We start from the raw sequence: 23,599 nt of genomic DNA, 5'->3' as shown, positions 1-23,599 counted from the left end.
CGCGCCCGTTGGTTTTGGATTAAAAACCTCTTTCAAGTTTCACAGGGTTTTATATTGGCCCAGTAACCCTTGCCAATGTCTACTAATGGGAAATTCCCAAATCGACCCACCCTAGTCTGTAGGTCACTTATTTATATAATATTAAACCTTCTCTTATTTGTAGGGGACTAATATAGAATGTTGATTACTTACAATTAGCAGTGCTTAATCTTTTAAACTAATAATTCTAATTTGCTGATAGGGTAAATTTGATTATCGTCATTGGGTATGTACATTAATTTATCGTCCATTATTCTTCAGAATCACATTACCTGTTTATAATGGTCTAATGTGCTTAGTTTTTATGGACATTATCATTCTTGTTGCAAAGATAGGTGTCTGAAACTTGCATAAACATTGTTACAAAATACGTTGATCAGTCCGTCCGTTCGTCAGTTAATCTATACATTATGATAATAATCGGACAGACATATTATAAATATACAAAAGTTTTGCTAAATTGTTAATTAGCGGTTACACCACTAGAGTTACTTTAAAGAAGGAGGAGGGAGGAAAAGTAAAAATATTGAGGGGGTATTTTTCTAGGTGTTAATTCTCTTGGGATGGGGAGGTACGTGTTACCCTCCCACAAAATAGTTTTTTTAACTTCTTGTAATATGGAGAACAATATCGGTTCTTCGGTGCACACACCCAATTATGTGCAGACATCCAGTTATTTTTATATAATGGTTATTAATAACTCTTTTTAACAATCAATTAATCAAAAATTCAAGAATAGAATTAAAAAGTGAAAATATTTTTTCATTTTTTCTTATCTATTGGTGTTTACTCTATGTAGGACAAAATAACAAAAGAATAGCCCAACACACAAAATAATATATAAAAGATTTTCAAATTTATGATTTTTTACGTTTGTAATTTTTCTATTTCAAAATTTTCTATCCTATATTCTAAAGTGTGTTTTTTTTTATAAGAACTTTTTTGTTATAGAACATTAAAAAATATTTCAGTTTTTTAATTAAAAAGTACAGTAAAATCCAAAATTCAAAACTTAGGTGACAACATCAAAATGGTTTTAGCGCATTTTTCTTATGCTCAAATCTTCTACCCTTTGAAAGAAAAAAATTGGATTTTCAGTAGTGCACTTTGGGGGGCCAGTACTTCCTCCCTTATTGAGATATGACCTGCAAACTTTAATATATTCTAGTACATGTCCCCCATAGTATCTTTATAAATTTTTAGCTCTAGATTTCAACTTTGAAGCGTTTTGCAGCCATTCTTGCAAAAGGTAGAAGATTTGAACATAAGATGTTGACACCTAAGTTTTAAATTTTACATTTTACTCTAATTTTTAATCAAAAACTGTAATTTGTTTTAATGTTCTATGAATTGCATTAAAAAACGAAGAAAATAAGCCATTAATCATTAAATTCTGATAACTATAAGTGGGGTAAAATTGCTTTCAAAAAAGTTCTCATAAAAAAAAACACACTGTATAATAAAAAGTAATAAGCTTTTTTTTGTCTGTAATGAAGGATCTTGTTAACCATTGAACCGATGCGGTTATCGTTTCCAGTGAAGTATATTATATGTCATTGTAACCTCCCAAGAGAAATCGCCCATAGAAAAAATAATCTCTTCCTTGATTCTAGTGGCTTAGCAAAGTACGTTTGCAAGTGTGTTGCAAAGTGTGCAAGGATTAATAAAAAAAAAGTGTATTGCATCATTATTTCCCTTGCCCCCACTTCCCTCATCCCTTCTCCCCGTCTGCAATATTTAAAACATACATAACGAGTAGCGGCATTTCATGCGCAAGTCCCCAAACTCAGTCAGAAACTGCTAAATTCTTGCACATTCCCTTTAAGCCAGTACCCAAAGTCTGAGACTCCTAAAAATTGAATATTCGATCCATTGTCCCCTCCCTTACTCCCTGGACACACATACTACCAGTTTTATCATTTACACAGGGTGTTCAGAAAAAAAGTTTTTTCAAAATATTTTTCACATTACTATATATTAGGATGTTGTCAGACTTGTTTTTTTTCATCCATCTGCTTTGCACTTACAGTACTTCTTATGAACATAATTGTTCTTGTTCAAAAATAGACCGGAAATGTAGATTTTGGGACACCCAGCCTTAAAATATCCGACATCTCTATCTACCCTTGGGTTTTCATTTTATAGTGTTTCCACAAAAAATTTATATTGGATATTATAGCATAATATTACTGTAATATTTGGATAAAATTTCCTTATTCTTTGTATGATAAGTTTTTTTCACTTTAATGCCTAAAAACCATTGAATTTGCTGGTGTTACAAATATTATTTTGTTTGTTTGTCTAAACGCTTTTAAAGGTTTTAAAACCAAACAGAGATAGAAAATTCAGCAATTAGATAATTAGGTTTTTTCAAACCATATAATAAAATAACCACTAGGGATTTAGGATCTTAAGGGAAAAGACAATGAACGATAGATGAATTGACATATATCTCCAATGATGATAAACAAGAGAACCCTTATGTAGATTAAATTATTGGTTAAAAATTTTGGACACTACGAGTTTGGATCTAATCAAGTGTCCAAAGTAAAAAATAAAAATTCATTAAAATTGTTGGATATATTATTCCCATCTATGGTTCTAAGGTCAACATCAAATTGTTTTTTAAAAGAACAAGGATATTGTTTTACCAAGCAGTGTTTAAAATTAAATACTGTATTGATGGGGTTAGGTTATACTCCCATACCCCGTAATATCAAAATCAGGAAGTGGGGGGTACATCAGACTGAAAATTCAGGGGTAAGTAGGGATAAGGCAATGGGCGATAACTTTATGTACATCCCTAGTGATGATTCACTAATTTACCCATTCTGTAGATTATAATTAGTAGTTGAAACATTTGGACACTTAAATTAATGAATTAACCAATCAAAATTAATTAAAAGTCCCCCACAGTTGTTAAGCCAACGAATATGAAAACGTTATGATAAAATTTTGAAGACTAGTGAAATTATCAGCCTAATGTCCCCATCCTCCCTGCTGTAATGCATAGTAGAGTAGCATTGCTGCCTAAAAGTGAAATTTGAAAGGTTTGGGCCTGATTAGTGTGTGTGTATGTGTGTGTGTGTGTATGCTTGTGTGAATAAAGGAGTAAGTATACTATGTCTACAAGGAGCGCCTCCAGGCCTCCAGGAGCACTTGATAAAAGGATTGAGGAGACGTCGAACCACCACTTTTAATATTAGTTCAAGAGGAAAAATTTTCCCCCTAGTCTTTCTATATAATATGAGGTAAAGATATTATCCCGTAAATTTAACTTTAGGGATTTGAAATAAGTAATAAATAAAATAAAAATAAATATCTGTACAATTAGGTTTTAAATTATTTATAAAAAGTCAAGTTCAAGCCTATTTTCTAACTAAAATAGTAATTCCTAAAGCCTTTGTACATATATAGGTCTCTTATACATGTATGATAGTTTGGATTTCTGATAAACGGTAGACGGAGAATGTAAGCAATATTTCAAATACAATGTCAAATAAACCATAAAATGTGCATCTAAAAGTTAAAATTATATTCAGTTTATAGAATCTTTTTTATAATTAAAATTTAGTAAAAATAATTTTAGGACTCGAGAAAAAAAAACTAAAATCACTGTATGAAATTGGACCCTTTATTAACCTCCATCTGTATTTGTATGTGTGTCTGTGTTTGTGTGTGTTGTTTTTTTAAGTGGCTAGTTTTGACTTGACCCCGCTACGGCTATCATATTTTTATCTCAGACGTGAAACCATTTGGCGAGTCCTACACAATTTTTATATGGTTGTATCACAGTACATTATAAGAATTATCCAGCTTAATATTAAACTGTTATATTATTGTAATTTAAACCTTTTTTGGAACCAGTCTAAGTGAAAATAAAAGTCAGTGCAAGGCTAACAAATACATTTTTAGCTTTTAAATATATTTAACTGTTTTATTTATTCTATCAATTTTGTTAAATGGAGAAAATTTGCATAATATAAAAAAGTAGACCTCTATTTTACATAGCATCTGAGAAAATGTCTATAATAAGATGAGGTAAATAACCATTCTTTCATTTTCAGGGCTCCTATAAACTTTTAAAGGTTTTCGGCGGCGGCGATTTATCTTTTTCGTCCTTTTTATAATTTCTCGGCTGCTATATGAAATGGAGTCATAGACTTCTGTATTTTCTTTGCGATGTTTTTCTTAATTAATGACAACCTAATATTGTATAGCTCATGGTGTTCAATAAGCTATATAAGTTGGAAAGAATTCTAATGAATATGATAGATTTGAAATCTGCATAAAATTTTAAGGATTTTCATAAAATTCGTTTTTTATATAATTCTTTATTTAAAAGCGCAAATACAATTTAAGTTAATTAAATTTTACCAATAGGATAGGTGGATTGGAAACTACCTGAGCCCTAATTAGTTGAATGATGTACGAAACTTAAGCTTCTCCAATCAGAGCGCAGATTGTTTTCAACCCACCAATCACAGATGTCAAAATTAATTAACTTAAATTTTATTTGCGCTTTTAGATAAAGAATTATAGAAAAAAAAAATTTTATAAAAAAAATCCTTAAAATTTTATGCAGATTTCAAATCTATTATATATATTAAAATTCTTTCCAACTTATATAGCTTATTGTCCAATGTCCAACATATTCTTTTATAAAGATATTTTTGTTTTTTATTTTACAATGATTCGCTATTAATGAATATGTTATCATCCTTGTTAAAAGCTAAGCTTTTCTATAATTAGGATCGTTCCGTCTGTCCGTTACAGCTAGCTTTTTTATTTGTGTAACGGTTAGCTCTTTTCTTTAATTCAGACTTGTTAGAATTGTCCTCTCGATTTCAAATTTTATAACAGTTAGGTACGATTTAGTAAGCGTAACAACATTATAATCGTTACCAGAAAGTCCGTACATCCATTTCAAATATCTTGATTTTAACTTTGTTTTTGCTTTTTTGGATGTCATCATTCCTTTTAAAACTATTTTCAGACATTAAAATGTGGAAGTTTGTGTGTTTATCTACAATTATTTTATACATCCAAAGGAAATTTACTTGATTATATCATAATATTTTTCTTGGAGGGGTTGTGTCATCCCTTCCACACTAAAAATTAATGTTATTTTTATAAGAACGCTTGTAAAAGTCGTGCCGAATAAAGTCAAAAGCAATCATTATTATCCATTTTTGAAATAGTGACATTTTACATAAATTGAGGCAATTATTAAGAATTACTAGGTGTTTTCCCTCAGAGTTTCTATCGAACACTAAATATCCCAACTCATTTTTAGGTAAATTGTAAATAAAGGGGTGGGGGGGGGGGGGTTAGTTTTGTCTTATAACTAACCCCTTTAGGGCTACCCAGTTTCCATTAAAACATTTTTAAAAATGAAAAACTCCTTCTTTCCCTCCCTTCTTTAATTTCAATTTATTTCAAAATTCGTTAATTAAAAAGGCACTTTAAGGAGAACCACTAATTACAATTCAATATTTCCAGACGCAGCAAATAAATTTCTTTAAATACCTATGCCATTTGAGAGGTCTTATATGCAGCAAAGCACATAGTAATTAAATTTTTAAAAGTCAAATAAAATATCCTAAAATTGTCAGAACAAACGGTCATGGAATGTTGACGGATCCGCCGGCTAGGAACGCCATGTGGCGATTCGGCTATCCCAACCCCGTTAACTACAACGACAACGAGCTCTATTGCGGCGGATTTTCTGTGCAGTGGGACCAGAACGGCGGAAAGTGCGGTGTTTGCGGCGATAAGTGAGTATCAAAATTTGCCTGGGAAAAGTGCTATTTCTATTTTCAAACTTAATTTCATTATTGAACTACTTCAAAGTAGAACGTGATGTATCCGTCTGCCTTTCTGTGTAAAGCCTAAGACTTCGATAACCACTAGACTTTAATAAGATATGCGTTATAGGGACTAAAAAAATTGTTGCTGGGTTAGGACACAACTATTCCTTCGATTGCCTAGGGCAAGAGATCTTAAGGGACAAGACAATGTACGATAATTAATTAAAATTTGCACCTTTTATAATGATTGATTATCAAAACTGCTTCCTCTGAATATTAAATCTTTTCTTGGGCAATCCTATTTTTTAAACTACCAACCCAAGAGTTTTTAAGACAACAAATAAGTGAACGTGTTTACAAAACTTTTGGATCAGAAAAATTTACAGTACAATGCTCCCTCTCTTACTAGTTTTATCTTTTTTTAGTCCAAGAAAGCATCCTTAGACATTGTTCTGGTTTAATTAAGATCTTATTGAATAAATCTATTTATATTTTAGCTATCGTGACCCAGTGCCGAGACCTCATGAGAGCGGGGGCAAGTATGGAAAGGGAATCATTGGCAAGAGATATGTGATGGGACAAACTATTGATATTGAAGTAGATATCAGGTACATTGATATATTGATTGATCCATTGATAAATCAGTTGCTAGATTGATTGTTAGATGAATCAATCAATGATTGATTGCTTAATAGAAAGTCATATTGATGGAGCAGTTAATCTTTAGTTCAATTGTTCAATCAAATATTACATTGATTTTTGTTGTATAAATTTGTTGATGACTAAACAAAATATTGAGTGGTTGGTTGAATGAGTGATAAATGGGTCAATGTATAAGATATAAATCATTTGATTTAATTTAAAAAATTTAAATCAAGTGTTTTAAATACATTTTATTACAGTGCTAACCACTGGGGTCATTTTGAGCTGAAGTTGTGCCCTACAAACACCAACAACAGGATTGCAACTCAGGTAATGACATCTTTCGGAGATTTTTTAAACTAAACAAATTTGGGATAAAATCATATCTCTTTGTGTTGATTAAGTTTTAAAAAGATGGTGAATGTTATATACAGTAGAAAATCTAGGTTAGATTACGTTGGTTTCTTTAATGTGTAATAATGAATATGGAAAACATGGATATTGTGAGAAATTCTTGCATACCTTGATAAAATGTTTCTCCTAGCTGGCTAATATACCAGTAAATTATAATTTTGTATTATTATATGTATATCAATAATAATATAAAAACGACTTACTAATAGAAAGAAAAAATGCCTCAACTATACTGGTCTTCAAAGTTTTTTAAATACTTTTTTCTAATATTTTGGCTTAAAACTATTTTCTTGCTCTTATTAAATCTTGATTGGTATGTACAAACTAACAGCATTGAAACTTTTTCCCAAGTCATTTAAATCTATTACAGAGGTGGTAATTTTGTTTATCATAACTGCATCAAATTATCTTCAATGGACTAATCCCTTAAGATTCTTGGTTGATATTAAATAGATTTTTATAACCCTTCAGCTAACATATTTTCTAAATTCCTGATAATCAATTAACTTCCAATACAACAAGGATGATTAATTTCCACAGTTTAAAAGTTTAAGAAAATAAATTTCAATCATAGAAAGAAAACAAAGTTTTGGGTTTCGTCGGATTTTCACTGTAGCTTTTTTCCCTATCTCTAGCCCCTGCGGGGGGCTCTTATCCTGCGTGGCCTATTGTCTAACCATGCGGGGCAATCATATACACTTACCTAACCTTTCCAAAACTAATATGAAAATGCGATGGTACCCCCGCAACTTCGTTTCCTTTCCATGACTCATAAATTTTCATTTGCATTCAACTATTAGCTACGCCCCTAGAGACACTTGAGATGGGAGGTGAGATGGGACAATTTATCTTTGGATGGTGAAGGTACCCTCCGCCAAAATAGTTATAAACCTTACATGTAAAGGAGAACCATTTTGGCCCTTATCTTAACAAGATCAAGCAGCAGAGTAAATTTATATTAGATACTGACGAACTGAAAATTAGTATAAGCAAAGCTGCACAAAAATCTTTTAAACAAACTTATCTAATTTAAAACCAGGGAGGGAGGGGACATTTGACAGACAATTACAGTGGTACACAAACTTTGTAATTTTATTTTTTATTCGTTGGCCCATAAACTTCATCAATGGCTGGTTGGTTTTAAACTAGTTTTGTCTGGATTTTAATTGATAATTTTAATCTTCAGATTGGGTACTTCTGTTTATCATCATTTAGAATGTGTATCATGTATCCATTGTCTTATCCCCTAAGATCCCTGAATGCAAACTGAATAGATAGATAGATAGAGTAAAGTTGGTTAATGAAAGTACATTAACTCTAAAATGTTTTCCAAGTTTTAAGCTTGCTACAAAATTAATTATTTTCTTCTATGTATGATGTTCTTACATTTAGGTTTTTAATAGCAAATTGCCTATATGTCAGTCTGTACCAATTTTTGCGTTCAAGCCCTTCCTTTCTTTTTACATGACCCCTCTATTTCTTACTTTATTTTTTAAAATAATTAAAATAAACAAACAGCATTCCTAAGAAACGAAGCACAAAAGTCATGAAAGGACAAACGGACAAAACGCGATATAGAGCATAAATAGTGAGAGAGGACAAAAAAACTACTAGGATCCAAACTTTTTTGCCAATGATTTTAATATTCAGAAGGCCACGGGAGTTTTTTTGCTGTACCGAAAAAACAATTATATACATTTTTGTTATGTTCTTTCTCGCTTAAGATAACTAAACACCCAAACACAAACACATATACATAAAACACACACACACACACACAAGAAAATAAAGGACAGTAAAATTGCTCCATGGATAAAATATTTTCTAGAATAAGCGTAAAGAATGAAAAAAATGCTCTAACTCCAATAACTAATGCTTCATATAAAAAGTTTAGCATGAAAACGAAGCTTTTCTATAAGGTCGGTCCGTCCCTCCGTAACGGTTAGCTCTTTTCGTTAATTAAACATGTTAGAATCGATTTCAAACTTTGAATGCTGATTCCAATAACAGTTAGGTACAATTTAGAAAGCGTAGCAATTCTATGATCGTTGACAGAAAGTTTGAAAAGGTTTAAATTCAATGGTATGATTCTATCTATTTTTTTCTATGTTTAACATACACATAAAGGCCACATATGTGTAATAGGGGGGAACCACTGGGTTTAACCATATTTAATACAGAAACCGGAGCCTAGCATCTTGGTCATTTCCCTTACTCCCAACCCTTCTCACCCTGTCAAAACTGTTGGCATTTTATGTCGACTATCATTGCTTTAATTAAAAAGGGATCGTGGCTGACATTATGTCGATTGTAGGTTGCGTGATTTCAAAAATTAAGACAAAGAGTAAAATATCAAAATCTAATTAAATACATATAAAAACATAATAGAAATTAATATTTTTTAGGTAGAATCATTATAAATGTATTTTAAAATGTTCGCATATAAAAATAATTCAGTTTAAATTGGTCTTTTCATTAAAAATTAAAGAAAAATAATTGCAATTTCTTTTAAACCAAAATTATCATTCAAAATTCAAATTCACAGTTGCCGCAAAAAGAATTCTTACCTAGTCTTTGCACACATCAAGCCAGGAAGCATACAAGGGAATTTGTAGCACAGCTAACACACATTTTCAAAGCAAAACATGAGTTTTCATAACCAAAGATGGCGCTGGCCCAAAATTATAAACAATAATGGCTTGTTATTATTTTTAAGCGCGTCTCCAGGGACGTATGCCGCGTCAAAATATAACAGCAAAGGTCGTCTTCACTTATTTTGAGTTAGGAAAGATGGTTTTAATGGGACCGATTTCAACAAGGAAACATACACACATAGTTACCAAGACAGTCGATAGTCTAAATAAAGACATAATAAGTACAAAGCTATGTTGCCATACACAATTTTTCACCTTATAAAAATATAAAACTTGCATTTGGCTAGTGCAAATGTTTAATAAATGGAATATGAAAACTATTATAACCATTCTTTTAAAAGTACAAATACAAATAAAAATATAATCATCAAATACCATGAAGAGACATTTGATTATCAATTAGACTGGTACTCAAAGTTGTATAACTATCAAAAATTTTGGGTACTTTTTTGAATTTCGAATAGTTGGTTATGAATAAATATTGTAATTTTAAAGTCACTTGTTGAAAGTGTAGTTTTGTTTTAAGGTTTGTTTAATTTAATAATCTATAATACAAAGTACTACTAGAACGATATATGTCTATCAGTCTAGAGCTTAATATCTCAGTAGCCGCAGAACCGATTGGGAATATAGCTACTGGTCCTGAAGTAGTTTTTAGCTATTTTTAGAGAGGTGAGACATTTTAGAAAAGTGTTTAACCTTTAAGTTTTAATTTTTCCAAAGAGAAAAACATTGATAGTAAAAAATGTTTGATAATATCTCTATAGCTTTGAGGACGATTTTATATAAAAGGGGAGAAGCCTCTAGAGGCTATGGCCTAAGCCAGTAGTATATAAGCAGAAGATTAATGTAATTTTGTATAAGGTCCCGTTTTTTAACTCCGTGGGTATCAAATGAGTATTTAGCATTGAATGTAAAAAAGAAGAAATAAAATGGCCATACAATTTTACCAAATAGTTTTCCTTCTTATTTAAATATTACAATATTCAATGTTAGAATCTTCCTATAATTCAAAACATTATTAGTAGCGAAGCTACTCTATAATTCACGTTGTCTGTCCGTCAGTCAGTCAGTCAGTATGTCAGTATGTCAGTCAGTAACGCTATGGGGGAAAACGTGATTTTCTCGGCTCCTATAAGAGATAGACAGCTGAAATTTTTAGTGAAGATTACTATGACATGTGCGCATCTATTCTATACATTGTTTTGTCCATCTGTCTATTAATTGGGGTGCTAGATCGATTCCTAGATTTTTACGTTTTTGGAATTTTCTTAATTCCTGTTCAAGATAAATGGCTGGAATTTTTAGGGATTAAATAAATTCAAATTCTACAAATTTCCATCAAGTTTTATTAAGATGCCTGTATTGGTTGGGGTGCTAGATCGATTCCTAGATTTTTAGGTTTTCTTGATTTTTTCGATCCCTATACAATATAGACAGCTGAAAATCTCACGGATTGAATAAGTTTAAACTCTACATATTTCCATCAAGTTTTATTACGATACCCTCATTAGTTGGGGGTGCTAGATCGATTCCTAGTTTTTAATGTTTTTGTGATTTTCTTAATTTCTGTTCAAGATAAATGGGTGGAATTTTTAGTGATTAAAATAGTCATTATTCTACATATTTTGATCAAGTTTTATAAAGACTTACTATTGATTGGGGTGCTAAAACGAATATTGATTTTAACGTTTTTCTTATTAGCTTAATGCTTCAAAAGACCATCATACATTTTTAAAAGGTTTCGTGATTTTTATTAATAAAGTTTTTTTTTATAACATACACTATAGATCATTTTGCCTAGATGTCTATTCATAATTTTTGAGCTTCGCTACTTATGGATGTTGTCATCCTTGTTTAATTATTGATATAAAAGAAAAAGTCCTTCCTTAACGCTAATTAAGATTAAATGCTTTTAAAGTTTATTTTATGTGAGATACTCCTTACCCAAAGAGCGTCCATTCTTAAAACTACCTTGACCGTTAGTCTTTTAATAATGGGACAGAACAATGTTGTCAACCTTATTTTAATGACTTAAACTTAAACTAAACAAGGATGACAACATCCATAAAAGCGAAGCGCTGAAACGGTAGGACAAACGGACATTAACACTTGTATGGTGTCAGAACTGAAAAATCAGAATATAAATGTATAAGAGTCGATGCAAAATTGTAAGTAAATTTGTTGAAAAAATGCTTAATACAGAATAATGTTTATGGACATACTGACATTTTTAGGACTTAATTATAGAGTTGCTTCGCTTATAATATTGTATTTTTTCGTCCCAGGAATCAGTATACAAAAAATCAGATCAATCGGATGATTAGATTACATCAAAATTTGTTGTTAAAAAAAGTAAAAAAACAACATGTTTAAAATGGACGTACGGACATTCTGGTAATGATTATAGAGTTGCTACGCTTTCTAAATCGTACCTAACTACTACAGGAATCACCATGCAAAATTTGAAATCGATAGGACAATTCTAACATGCCTAAATTAACGAAAAAGCTATCCGTTACGGACGTACGGACGTATGGACGGACCGACCCTAATTATAGAAAAGCTTCGCTTTTAAATATAGAATCGCATTGTATTATAAATAACTTTCCTCGGATATAAAGATTATAAGATTAAAACCAGTTTAGTTACCATCGAAGGCCCGGGCTAACAAAACCGATTTTAATTTTATCAGCTTTATTTTAATATTTGTCGAAATTGTTTATAAAATACGAATTTTATTATGGCTGAGAACCAGTGATAATCCAACGGATATCAATTGAAGCAACTCTGGAAAAGTTGTGCTGCTTTGTTCTTACACTAGCTCTGCTATTTTCTATTTAGAAAGGATGACTATGACATACTATTCTATGGTCCTTTTTTGCACAGCATGTACCTTCTACAGTTTTTTTTTTAAGTTTTATTTGCAAAAAAAAATTTAACACTGAGGTTTTTAAAACTAATAACTATTTCAATTATTAGAATCATTATTGAAGAGGAGTGTAGAGGAGTTTCCAACCCCCTACACCCCTCCAAATCTCCATCGACACGAGCCTACGCCTTCTAATACTCCCCTTTAAAAAAAGGGAGGTGTCGGGTTATATAAATCACCCCCCCCCCCCCCTTTGAAATTTATTTATACTTTCGTATATTGAACCCCTTTCGAATTTAGTTTAAGGAGGGGGGGGGGAGGGGTATCAAAAATCATTAAGTATCATTTTCGGATGCACGTCAATGTGCAAGTGATTATTTGTTTATGTATTTTAAAAATCTGCGTACATTCTCCGACTACGTGGTATCTGTCATTGTAAAAAGAACATGGAAAGAAATGGGTTTGTAATTGTGTACAAAATTGTTTTCTAATTATTTTTTTCCCTAGTGTTTGTTTCTGTATATATAGCCAGGGAAGGAGGGGTCAGTGGTCTGAAAATTAATCCGGTCCCCATTCTCATTCGTTGACTTAAATTGTTTGTTACAAAGGATCAATGTCAATTATATATTTACATACAATATTTAAGCAATATTAGATTGGTCGTTTTAGTTTTTTACCAACAATTTTAATCTACAGAAAGGGGTAAATTAGTTTTTAATCATCGATGTTGTACTTACATGGATGTAAAAAAAGTAAACAATTAGATTGTTATGCCCTAAATTCTTGTATGTCTCTTGCTATTTTGTCTTTTAATAGTTGCTTCGTCCCAAGTTTAAAGGTCTGAACCTCAAAGTAAAAGAAGTTAGTTGCCCCACCCCATCAAACCTCCCCCCATTCACATTTTTCTTTACTTTATTTTCTTCACTTAAGAACTTCTAACAACACTTTCATTGCGGCCTTTGTTTGGAAATTCTAACTATGCATAGTAATGCACTTCCCATGTTGATGGGCCAAGGAATTTCACGTTCTCTAACTAGTTAGCCCATCCCTCCCTCCAACCCCCCCCCTCCCGTGCACATTAATTCAAATGTTTTTTTTTTTCAAAAGTTTATTCTTGGATAGAATTAAATTCTAAGTGACCAACTGACTGACGTTTGTACATACTTATAGATTAGCAGTGATTCCACGAAAATACATCATAAAGGTGCAATTTAGCCTCAGGTAGTAATTCATTTTGCCAGGGAGGGAGGGTACATTGGATGGTAAATTATAAGTATATAAACACACATTCTCATTTGTTAGCTCAAAACGTTGGGTACTTTTGTTGAATACTGATTAGTTGGTTAAAAATAGCTTTTTACTAATAAATTTCAATATACATAATGGGGGTCATCAATTTATCATCCATTGTCTTATCCCTTATGATCCCTGCAGTTAACTGGTTCATAATTCTTTCCATAATGTTTTTACAAATTACTCCAAAACTGCAGTAAAAAGCAGGGATAGATGGATAGCGCAAAGGAGATTGAATTTAATCTTCCCCAATAAGTTTTTATTTTTTATTTTATCTTTGATAGAAAATTTATGGGGGGACGGAGGGGGGGGGTGGTTAATAAATTACAGAATTATTACTCACATCCCTGGGAAAGCATTAAATTATGTTATTAATGCTCTTGATGTTTTTACTTCAAGGTGTTGGGGGATATTAACATCTCTACCTTTTAAAAATAGGGATGTAAGGGGGTGGATGAATGAAGTTAAATTTTTATCATACATTCCTTCTTTTAATACTTTGATTTTAAATCAAGATTCTTGTAAAGATGAGTTATAATCAGGGAGGGAGGGGATAATGAACTGGAAATTTTATGGAAACTCAAAGTATTATTTATAATTGTGATTTCTCTTGGGATGGTTTAGTTACCAAAAATGTTCTTTAGTAACCTACCCGAGACTATAAAATGCTGAATTAAAGGTTCAGCGGTTAGCTAGAACTTTGTAAATGACATACATTCAGAAAGATAGACATCCTTTTACTTTTACATAAAAGTGTGAAAATAAAGTAAAGTTTATATGAAATCAATGAATCCCTGACAAATTGACATTATTATTACAGTAAATTATAGTGAAAATCACTACTTAATACAAAAGTTTTTATAAATCATTTTAATATAAGTTTATTTCCTTTTTTAAGGTGTTTGGTATCCATATAGAGAATTTTTTTTCTAAGTATCCATATAAAGAAAATTTTTTCTTATTAATTCACTTCGGCCTCCATTCTGAAATTATTCTGTTGAAATGTAAAGAAATAAAGCTTGTTGTTGTATCCAGGTATCTAACAGGGATTAGACAATGGCTGATAAACTGATGTACATCCCCGATGATGAAAAAAAAATTCCAAATCTGTAGATCAAAATTAGCAGTTGAAACCTTTGAACACTCAACTTAATAAACCAATCAATCAAAGTTCAGTAAAAGTCCCCAACGACTAAGAAAACATTATTATAAAACTTTGGGGACCACTGTAATAAACAGCCCATTGTCAACTCTCTCTCTCTCGCTGAGAAAGAGACATCTATAATACAAAGTAGAACGATGTCTGTCTGTCCGTCTGTCTGTCTGACCGTCTGTCCGTCCGTCTGTCTGTCTGTCCCTTAAGATCTCGGTAACCACTGAACCGATCGGATTCTACTCTTCAGGGTATCTACCTATTGGTCCTGTGGTGGTTTTAAGCTATTTTCTCGGGAGGTGGGACACCCCCAACCCCCCCAAAAACCAAAAAATCCCCCCCCCATTTTTTTTTTTTTTTTTTTTTTTTTTTTGAAGGAGTTTCCATGGTCCTTTATGGTCTCTCGCAATAATTTTTTTTTATCACCTCTTGGGCAAAGCCCCTAGAGGCTAGGGGCGAAGCCGCTAGTAATAAAATATAGTGGCAGGGAAATGGCACCTATATATGTATTCTATAAGATTAGTGGCTTTTTATAATGGAACTAATATGTAGGAATAAATAGATGATAAATGTCATAAAAGCGAAGCTTAACAAATCAAACAAACGAGCTTTAATAAGTAAAAAGGCATATATAAAAGTCTAAACTAAATTCTATTCCAAAATTGAAGTATATTTACATTTAGCTTGATCGTCCCAGAAATCATCCAAAAAGCATATGAATGTGATAATTCATTAATTAATATGTAAAAAAGTTTTTAAAAATCATAAAATGTTTAAAATTATAGGTTTTAAGAAAACGATTAACCATGCTTATAAAACTATACTTTATTATTCACAATCCAATGTCCCACCCCTTACCTCCCAAAGATGTAGATTTAAGACAAGAAAAATAACATGTTAAACCTTTAATAATGTATCCATAATATTTAATCCACTATACCTATCCAGTTGTATGTTTAAAAGTATGCCCCCATAAAAACAGATAGAAATGTTGCTTTTTATGGGACTTGTGGTTATTGGAAAACGTGGTATTTACAAGAAAATACACATAGTATAGCATATGAAAGTTGTACTTATATAATAGATATGTATATATATATATATTAGAATACATGGTATTTACAAGAAAATACACATAGTATAGCCCATGAGAGAAGTACTAATATAATAGATATTGGAATACATGGTATTTACAAGAAAATGCACATAGTATAGCCCATGAGAGAAGTATTAATATAATAGATATTGGAATACATGGTATTTACAAAAAAAACCACATAGTATAGCCTTTGAGAGTAGTACTAATATAATAGAGATGTATAAAGATGTTGAATACATGGTATTTACAAGAAAATACACATAGTATAGCCTATAGGAGTAGTACTAATATAATATATATAAAGATGTTGGAATACATGGTATTTACAAGAAAATACACAAAGTATAGCCTATGAGAGCAGTACTTACATAATAGATATGTATATAGATATTGAAATACATGGTATTTACAAGAAAATACACATAGTATAGCCAATAAGAGTAGTACTAATATAATAGATATGTATATAGATATTGGAATACATGGTATTTACAAGAAAATACACAGAGTATAGCCTATGAGAGTTGTACTAATATAATAGATATGTATATAGATGTTGGAATACATGGTATTTACAAGAAAATACACAGAGTATAGCCTGTGAGAGTTGTACTGATATAATATATATGTATATATATGTTGGAATACATGGTATTTACAAGAAAATACACATAGTATAGCCTATGAGAGTTGTACTGATATGATATAGATGTATATAGATGTTGGAATACATGATATTTACAAGAAAATACACAGAGTATAGCATATGAGAGTAGTACTTACATAATATATATGTATATGGTGCATTATTTGCCAAATGTACCACTTTTCTGCATTACCTCTCCGATTTTGTTAATACTTTATATTTTGGTCCGTTGGGTGATTCAAGGATGCTGGATGGCCAAAAAAAAGTTTCAGAGTCCCTGGATGCCTAGATATCTAGCTATCTATGAAGGTAGGTAACAAAAATTTTAAAAACACCCATTTTTTCACAATTTTAAAAATTAATTTTTTCATCAATCTTATTTTCAACCTATACATTTTATACACCAAAATGAGTGTTTATTCATGTAAAAAGCGCACATAATGCTATTTTGGCCAAAACTCTAATTTTGCAGGGTGTCCAACAAAAAGTGTATTTTGGATATCTAGCGTAATACCCAAAATACCTGTCCAAAAAAAATCATTTTTTTTGGCTTAAATCCTGTGTTTTATCTGTGGGCATATGTGGTATATAACGGTTTGGAGGACCCGGGACTATAAGGTTGTCAAAATTCATTTTGGAACACCCTGTAAATGTGATTTTTGTGTCTGTAGAGCTAAAACTTGGTCCAAATTGGCTATTTTTTTCAAATTACTCTAATATGTGTCTTAGTATGTTTGGCCATAGTGTTTTCTGACCGGATCAATATTTTCCTATTTTTTGGACACCCTGTATTTTCAAAAAAAGAGAAAAAAAATTTTTGTTTTTTTAAAAAATTTTTTCTATTTTTAAGTTACTTAAAACTGTCATATAGATACAGATTTTGACTAATAACAATAATATTTGCCTATTTTACAAATTTTTACACTTTTGGGACACCCTGTGCATTAGGTCGACTCAAGATGCAAAATTTTTTGGCGCGCTATTTTAACCCATTCTATTCATAAATATAAATTCCAGTCTAGTTTTGGTTCTTGTTGTGAACACACGCACAAATGACCGACTAGATACAACCTGTTTTTATAGATTTGTTACTGGGGACGCTATTATTGTTTACACACAAGTATTATACGTTTGTACTTTAAATTTTGTGTGAGTTCTTTGGAAATTCTTTTTTATTCTCTTGCATTTTTTTTAGTGTTAATTTACACAAATTAATTGCACTTTTTTTCATTATGAGTGATCTAAAGTCTCTAAAAGTCATTGTCGACAAATTAGTCGAACAAGTTAAAACATTGCAAGAAAACTGTGATATGTCAGACATTCAAAGTTTAAAAAGTGACATTAGTGAATGTAGGACATCATTAAACGCACGCGAGCAATACGCGCGCAATTGGTGCGTGCGTATCAGCGGGCTAAGTGTCCCAAGAGAACTCATTAGAACTTACGGGGTGGATGGAGGCTGTATGCGCTACGTATACAACAAATTTCTGCAGTTTTTAAAAAGGGTGGAAATCCTGAAAACCTTAATGATTACAGGTCAATTAATCTATTGTTGGTTTTTAGCAAAATCTTGGAAAAATTAGTTTCAATTCAATTGAAAGACTATTTAAGTGAGCATGACATTATTCACCCTAATCAGTTTGGTTTTCAGGAAGGCAATTCTACAATTCATCCTATGATTCACATGCTTAACAAAATTTCAACTGCAATGAATAATAATGAATATACAATTGGTATTTTTTGCGACCTAACCAAAGCCTTTGATATGGTTCCTGTAGACATAATGTGTAAAAAAATGGAAAAGATAGGAATTAGGGGGTCCACTCTAAATTGGTTTAGAAACTATTTGACAGATAGACAACAATTTGTTTGTATTGATTCAATAAGTTCAACACTAAGTGAAATTACTCTAGGTTTACCACAAGGATCGATACTTGGCCCAATTCTGTTTATAATTTTCATAAATGATTTACCAAAGTCCACTTTATTATATTCTTTACTTTTTTGTGATGACACTACCCTTCTTGCCTCTGGGCCGAATTTAGCAGATTTGGTCACTTTTGTAAATTCAGAGTTGCAAAAAGTCTCTACTTGGTTTCGCACTAACAAAATGTCTCTACATCCTTTAAAAACTAAGTTTACTATTTTTCATCCCTCCCCTCATCTAATTCCATGGAATGAAATAAATATCTACATTAATGAAAATAATATTGACTGCCCTTCCCCTAATGATCAACTCATTAGAAAATTAGAATTTGTCAACCATGAATCAGAAATACCTGCTATAAAATTTCTAGGGGTTTATTTTGATCCAGCCCTCAATTTTAGGTACCATATTAAACAATTAAATGCAAAACTTTCAAAATCATTGTTTGTTTTACGCAGATGTCAAAAAATATTATATCCTGAAGCAATGCGATCCTTATATTATTCAACTTTTCATTGTCACTTAATCTATGGAATTATAGCATATTCTTCAACATATGATTGCCTTATTAATGACATCTTTAAGCAACAAAAGAAAGCTATTCGATGTATTTCTAATGCCAAATATAATTCTCACACAGGAATCTTATTTAAAAAGTTGGGTATTTTGCCATTTCCAGCACTTGTGGATTATTTTAAATTAAATTTTATGTATCTCTATATAAAGGATTTGCAGCCTAAATCATTTAGAATAAGCAATTATTGGACTTTGAATCAAGATAGAAATATTCCTTATGCTTTGAGAACTCATGCTGACTTTGCTATACCATTTTCCAGACTTGCACTAATTTCTAGATTGCCTTTTATTTCTTTACCAAAAACATGGAATAAATATGAAGAAATTTTAAAAGATCTAAAAAATAGGCCAAATTATAATTTATTTAAAAAACACTTGAAAAAAACATTGATTGAAAATATTGAAACAAACTGCAACAGACTTCTTTGTCATATTTGCCATTTAAATGCAATTTAAACTTATTGGTTAGAATATTACCTTAACTTATTTCTTGTCATTTTATTATTCTGTGATCAAAATTGTTTTAATTAGAAAGCAAAATTTGCTAGGTCTTAAACGTACTACATCGCCAACTTCTTTTTTATGCTTTGTTGTAATCTTTAAAACTTTTTGACATTTAACCTTAAACCTTATTCTTTTGCTCCTGAGTTTTATAAAAAAAAGCACTAAATTTTTATTTTTTCCATTCACTTAAGTACATCTGTATATTTTATATTTAGTTTTTTGTATAGGGCTTGATCCTTTCACCGCATGTTCCTAGGGTTACTAATTAAAAATTGTTGACTTTATAACTTTAGCTTGCACTCTATGTTTGCGTTAGATCCTGCCTCTAGCAACATATTCTTATGTTAATTATTTAGTATCAATGATTTATATAAACTTATGCTATATGTAAATATTCTTAATCTGTCATTATCACTGTATCATTAATATGTTGACTGAAATAAATATTTGATGTTGATGTTGATATAAGACTATTGATACCTTTAAAAGTGTTCTGCAATATGTCAAATTCGAATTTTATAAAAAAGGGGAAGGTTCCCCCCTGAGGGTGAAATTTTTTCTTTCTTTCAAACCATGGCTTTATACACCTTCCTGAATTCGTCTTGAAGAGTACATTAAGAATCAAAAAACGTTTTTTAAAAATATTGATCCCAGTAAAAGTTATCCTCAAATAACCGTCAAAATCGCCTGATTTTGCTAAAATGGCCAAAATTGTTAGTTTTTTGAGAATAGCTCTTGCTATGATCAAAATATTTTAAAATCGTTTTTTGATTCTTAATGTACTCTTCAAGACGAATTCAGGAAGGTGTATAAAGCCATGGTTTGAAAGAAAAAAAAATTTCACCCCCAGGGGGGAACCTTCCCCTTTTTTATGAAATTCGAATTTGACATATTGCTGAAAAAAAGCTACCAGAACACTTTTTTTGGTATCATTGGTCTTTATATCATAAAAGGAATGGGTTGAAATAGCGCGCCCATTGAATTTCAAAAAAAGTGGTAATTCTGAGTCTGTGTACTGTGCATGTTTTTGAAAAATGATGGTTTTTGCCCACTTTAGGGAGGAAGGAGTCGTTTTAAGGCCATAGACTATTTCTTCATTTTTGTAGAACTTTTCAAGATACATCATTTGTTATTCATGCAAAAAGCGCAAAAACCGAACCGTTTTGCCGTTATTTACTGCCAAAGGCGGAATTTTTTACGGTTTTTGCCGTTCCCGAGGATTTAATGCGCATTTTAGGTAGGAAGACGTTGACTTTTCAAGATTACTCTAAAATACTTTTATTTAGGAAATTTATTTTTCTAAAATTCATATTATTTAAAATTTTTTGTGCAGCTAACCGTTTTTCGTCGAGATGGATTTCAATTGTTAAAACAAGAAAATGAAGTGTATATAATATAAATAATTGCTATAACATAAGTAATAAAAGAAACATAAACCATGTGCATTTGAAATTCCTTTTGACAAAAATCAGTTGGATATACAAAAATTTTTACTTCACATGAAATTTAGTAAAATAAAATGCCTAAATAAAAGTATTTCACAATTATCTTGAAAAATCAACGTCTTCCTACCTAAAATGCGCATTAAATCCTTGGGAACGGCAAAAAACGTAAAAAATTCCGCCTTTGGCAGTGAATAACGGCAAAACGGTTCGGTTTTTGCGCTTTTTGCATAAATAACAAATGATGTATCTTGAAAAGTTTTACAAAAATGAAGAAATAGTCTATGGCCTTAAAACGACTCCTTCCTCCCAAAAATGGGCAAAAACCATCATTTTTCAAAAACATGCACAGGGTGTCCCAAAAGTGTAAAAATTTGTAAAATAGGCAAATATTATTGTTATTAGTCAAAATCTGTATCTATATGACAGTTTTAAGTAACTTAAAAATAGAAAAAAAGTTTTAAAAAAAAACAAAAAAATTTTTTCTCTTTTTTTGAAAATACAGGGTGTCCAAAAAATAGGAAATATTGATCTGGTCAGAAAACACTATGGCCAAACATACTAAGACACATATTAGAGTAATTTAAAAAAAAAATAGCCAATTTGGACCAAGTTTTAGCTCTACAGACACAAAAATCACATTTACAAGGTGTTCCAAAATGAAATTTGACAACCTTATAGTCCCGGGTCCTCCGAACCGTTATATACCACATATACCCACAGATAAAACACAGGATTTAAGCCAAAAAAATGATTTTTTCGGACAGGTATTTTGGGTATTACGCTAGATATCCCAAATACACTTTTTGTTGGACACCCTGTAAAATTAGAGTTTTGGCCAAAATAGCATTATGTGCGCTTTTTACATGAATAAACACTCATTTTGGTGTATAAAATGTATAGGTTGGATGTAAGATTGATGAAAAAATTAATTTTTAAAATTGTAAAAAAATGGGTGTTTTTTAAATTTTTGTTACCTACCTTCATAGATAGCTAGATATCTAGACATCCAAGGACTCTGAAACTTTTTTTTGGCAATCCAGCATCCTTGAATCACCCAACGGACCAAAATATAGAGTATTAACAAAATCGGAGAGGTAGTGCAGAAAAGTGGTACATTTGGCAAATAATGCACCATATATATGTTGGAATACATGGTATTTACAAGAAAATACACATAGTATAGCCTATGAGAGTAGTAATTATATAATAGAGATGTATATAGATGTTTGAATGAACACATAGACTTAAAAAATTATATTAAATTAACTTCCTGGTATAATTTCAAGATTTGCATATACTTTACTATTCATAGAAAGGCCAGGGTTATCAAGTCTTAAATGCAAAAGGCTTTTTTGTCATCCAGATGCCACTGATCATTTACACAATTACTCAATTTGTCAGTTTGTCCATCCATGATTTTTTTGTGTATCGCTACTTTTGGATGTTGTCATCCTTGTTTTATAGATGTGGGTAGTGTTAAAATTGTTAATCCATTAAATTTCAAGTTGACAACCGTTATTTTTTTGGTGATACCGGCCATATAATTTATGTTGGTCCATTTCCGTCCTTCTCTTAACACACTTTCACTCCAACAGACATATCTGTGGGCAGCGTAGTTACTCTAAAACTAGGTAATGTCCATACGTCCGATTAAATGAGTTGTCTGGCAAAAAAATCATCACTATATTTGGCTAATTTTTTAACATTACATTGCTAGTTTGATATCGCTGCGTTACTTAAGGACAATAATGTTCTTGTTTAAAATATCATTTTATTGACTGTTTGTCTGTCTGTAAGTAATCCACTTCTATCAAACTTTTGTCAAAAATCAAATATTTATGTAAGTCAAAATATTAAAATACAGTGATAATGGCAGATGCAGATTATGAATATTTACACATGGCAAAGTTTTAGTTAAATCATTGATACTAGTTAATTAACACAAAAATATGTTGCTAGAGGCTGGATCTAGTTCAATATAAATTTAGATAGTCAAAAATATTTAATTAGTAACCCCATGAACATGCGGTGAAAGGAGGGGAGATTGGACTGTAAAGTACACTGTTTTTTCAAAGGTTTATTTTAGTTGGTCTTAAAACTTTGAACACTTTCTTAAAAATCTTGAATAGATTGTACACACCTTCAGATTACAAACTTTTGAATGAGTAATTCAGATTAAGGGACGGAATATTTTGTTTATAGTGATTGGGGTTAAACATCAATTTATCAATATTAAATCTAATTTACAGTTAATTTATATTACTGTATTATAGATTACTGTTCTAACTGTTTTGTTTTTCAGGAATGTTTTGATGCGCATCCCCTAGTGCTTGCTGACAACCCAAGGAATTCATCTTTTTTTTATGTCACGTGACCTCCAGTGTCTGTTAATTATACTGGTACCAAAAGTTTCGTTTCATAACCACGTTAGCTTATTTGTTGGTTTTAAAACTGTGGATACTTTTCTTGAATTGAGATATGTTGGTTCTAATGTAATGTCTTAACTTTTAAACCAATAATTTCAA

General features: G+C 31.1%; 1 protein-coding gene across 1 annotated transcript; it reads left to right on the top strand.

Moving 5' to 3' along the window:
- Positions 1-5,039: 5,039 nt before the first annotated feature.
- LOC145324515 (uncharacterized) lies at positions 5,040-23,448 on the top strand. The gene is made up of 5 exons (XM_080167098.1): positions 5,040-5,090; positions 5,655-5,816; positions 6,347-6,457; positions 6,752-6,821; positions 23,377-23,448. Exons 1-5 carry the CDS (start codon positions 5,044-5,046, stop codon positions 23,446-23,448), a joined length of 462 nt encoding a protein of 153 aa, XP_080023224.1. The 5' UTR covers positions 5,040-5,043.
- The last annotated feature ends 151 nt before the right edge of the window (positions 23,449-23,599 follow it).

This window comes from Acartia tonsa, chromosome 7, assembly GCF_053477335.1.
Source record: "Acartia tonsa isolate MP-2025a chromosome 7, ASM5347733v1, whole genome shotgun sequence".
In the NCBI taxonomy this organism is placed as follows: Eukaryota; Metazoa; Arthropoda; class Copepoda; order Calanoida; family Acartiidae; genus Acartia; species Acartia tonsa.
Note: the sequence above shows the minus strand (reverse complement) of the source record. Positions and strands in the feature narration are given on the sequence as shown.

What these genes read in the sequence shown, in the direction of transcription:
- LOC145324515 (XM_080167098.1), top strand. Translation starts at nt 5,044, where the DNA reads ATGTGGAAGTTTGTGTGTTTATCTACAATTATTTTATACATCCAAAG. An exon ending in ATTATTTTATACATCCAAAG is followed by an intron (nt 5,091 to 5,654) that starts GAAATTTACTTG and finishes TAAAATTGTCAG; the next exon opens with AACAAACGGTCATGGAATGT. An exon ending in ACAACAGGATTGCAACTCAG is followed by an intron (nt 6,822 to 23,376) that starts GTAATGACATCT and finishes TTTGTTTTTCAG; the next exon opens with GAATGTTTTGATGCGCATCC.